This window comes from Penaeus monodon, chromosome 33 (genome assembly GCF_015228065.2).
Source record: "Penaeus monodon isolate SGIC_2016 chromosome 33, NSTDA_Pmon_1, whole genome shotgun sequence".
In the NCBI taxonomy this organism is placed as follows: Eukaryota; Metazoa; Arthropoda; class Malacostraca; order Decapoda; family Penaeidae; genus Penaeus; species Penaeus monodon.
Genome location: NC_051418.1, coordinates 2,931,599 through 2,931,964, shown reverse-complemented (window position 1 = coordinate 2,931,964; position 366 = coordinate 2,931,599). Strand labels below are relative to the sequence as shown.

Genomic DNA, 366 nt, shown 5'->3' with positions numbered 1-366 from the left:
AAGGACGTATAGAACAGCATAAATATCTCTTCTTTAGAACACGTCAATAAGAATATGTTTATTTTACCGATATTTCTTTTAACGAATGCCACTGACGACCAGGTGGTGCAGTTCGAACTGCCGCCGCACATCATCTACGAGCGCGACGCGGGCGGCCTCCTCGCGCGTCGCTTCGGCCGCGACGTGGAGGTGGTGCGGGCGCTGGCGAAGGTCTTCGGGTTCACGCCGGTGTTCGTCGAGCCGCCCCCTGGTGCGTGCGTGGCGGCCGTGAAGGCGTTCTTGCAAGGGGCATGAGTCTGTGCACGCTGTGTGGCTTTGGTGTCTGGGGCATGTGTGTGGCTAAGGTAGTACGTAATGCAAGGCTAA

At 56.6% G+C, this 366-nt stretch overlaps 1 protein-coding gene across 1 annotated transcript in view; it reads left to right on the top strand.

The window, feature by feature from the left end:
* LOC119593943 (glutamate receptor ionotropic, kainate 2-like) overlaps positions 1 to 366 on the top strand; it is a 6,346-nt gene that overhangs the window by 2,434 nt on the left and 3,546 nt on the right. Inside the window, exon 3 of the mRNA XM_037942962.1 lies at positions 103 to 250. Coding sequence (XP_037798890.1) covers positions 103 to 250 — 148 coding nt within the window. The remainder of the gene's footprint in view (positions 1 to 102; positions 251 to 366) is intronic.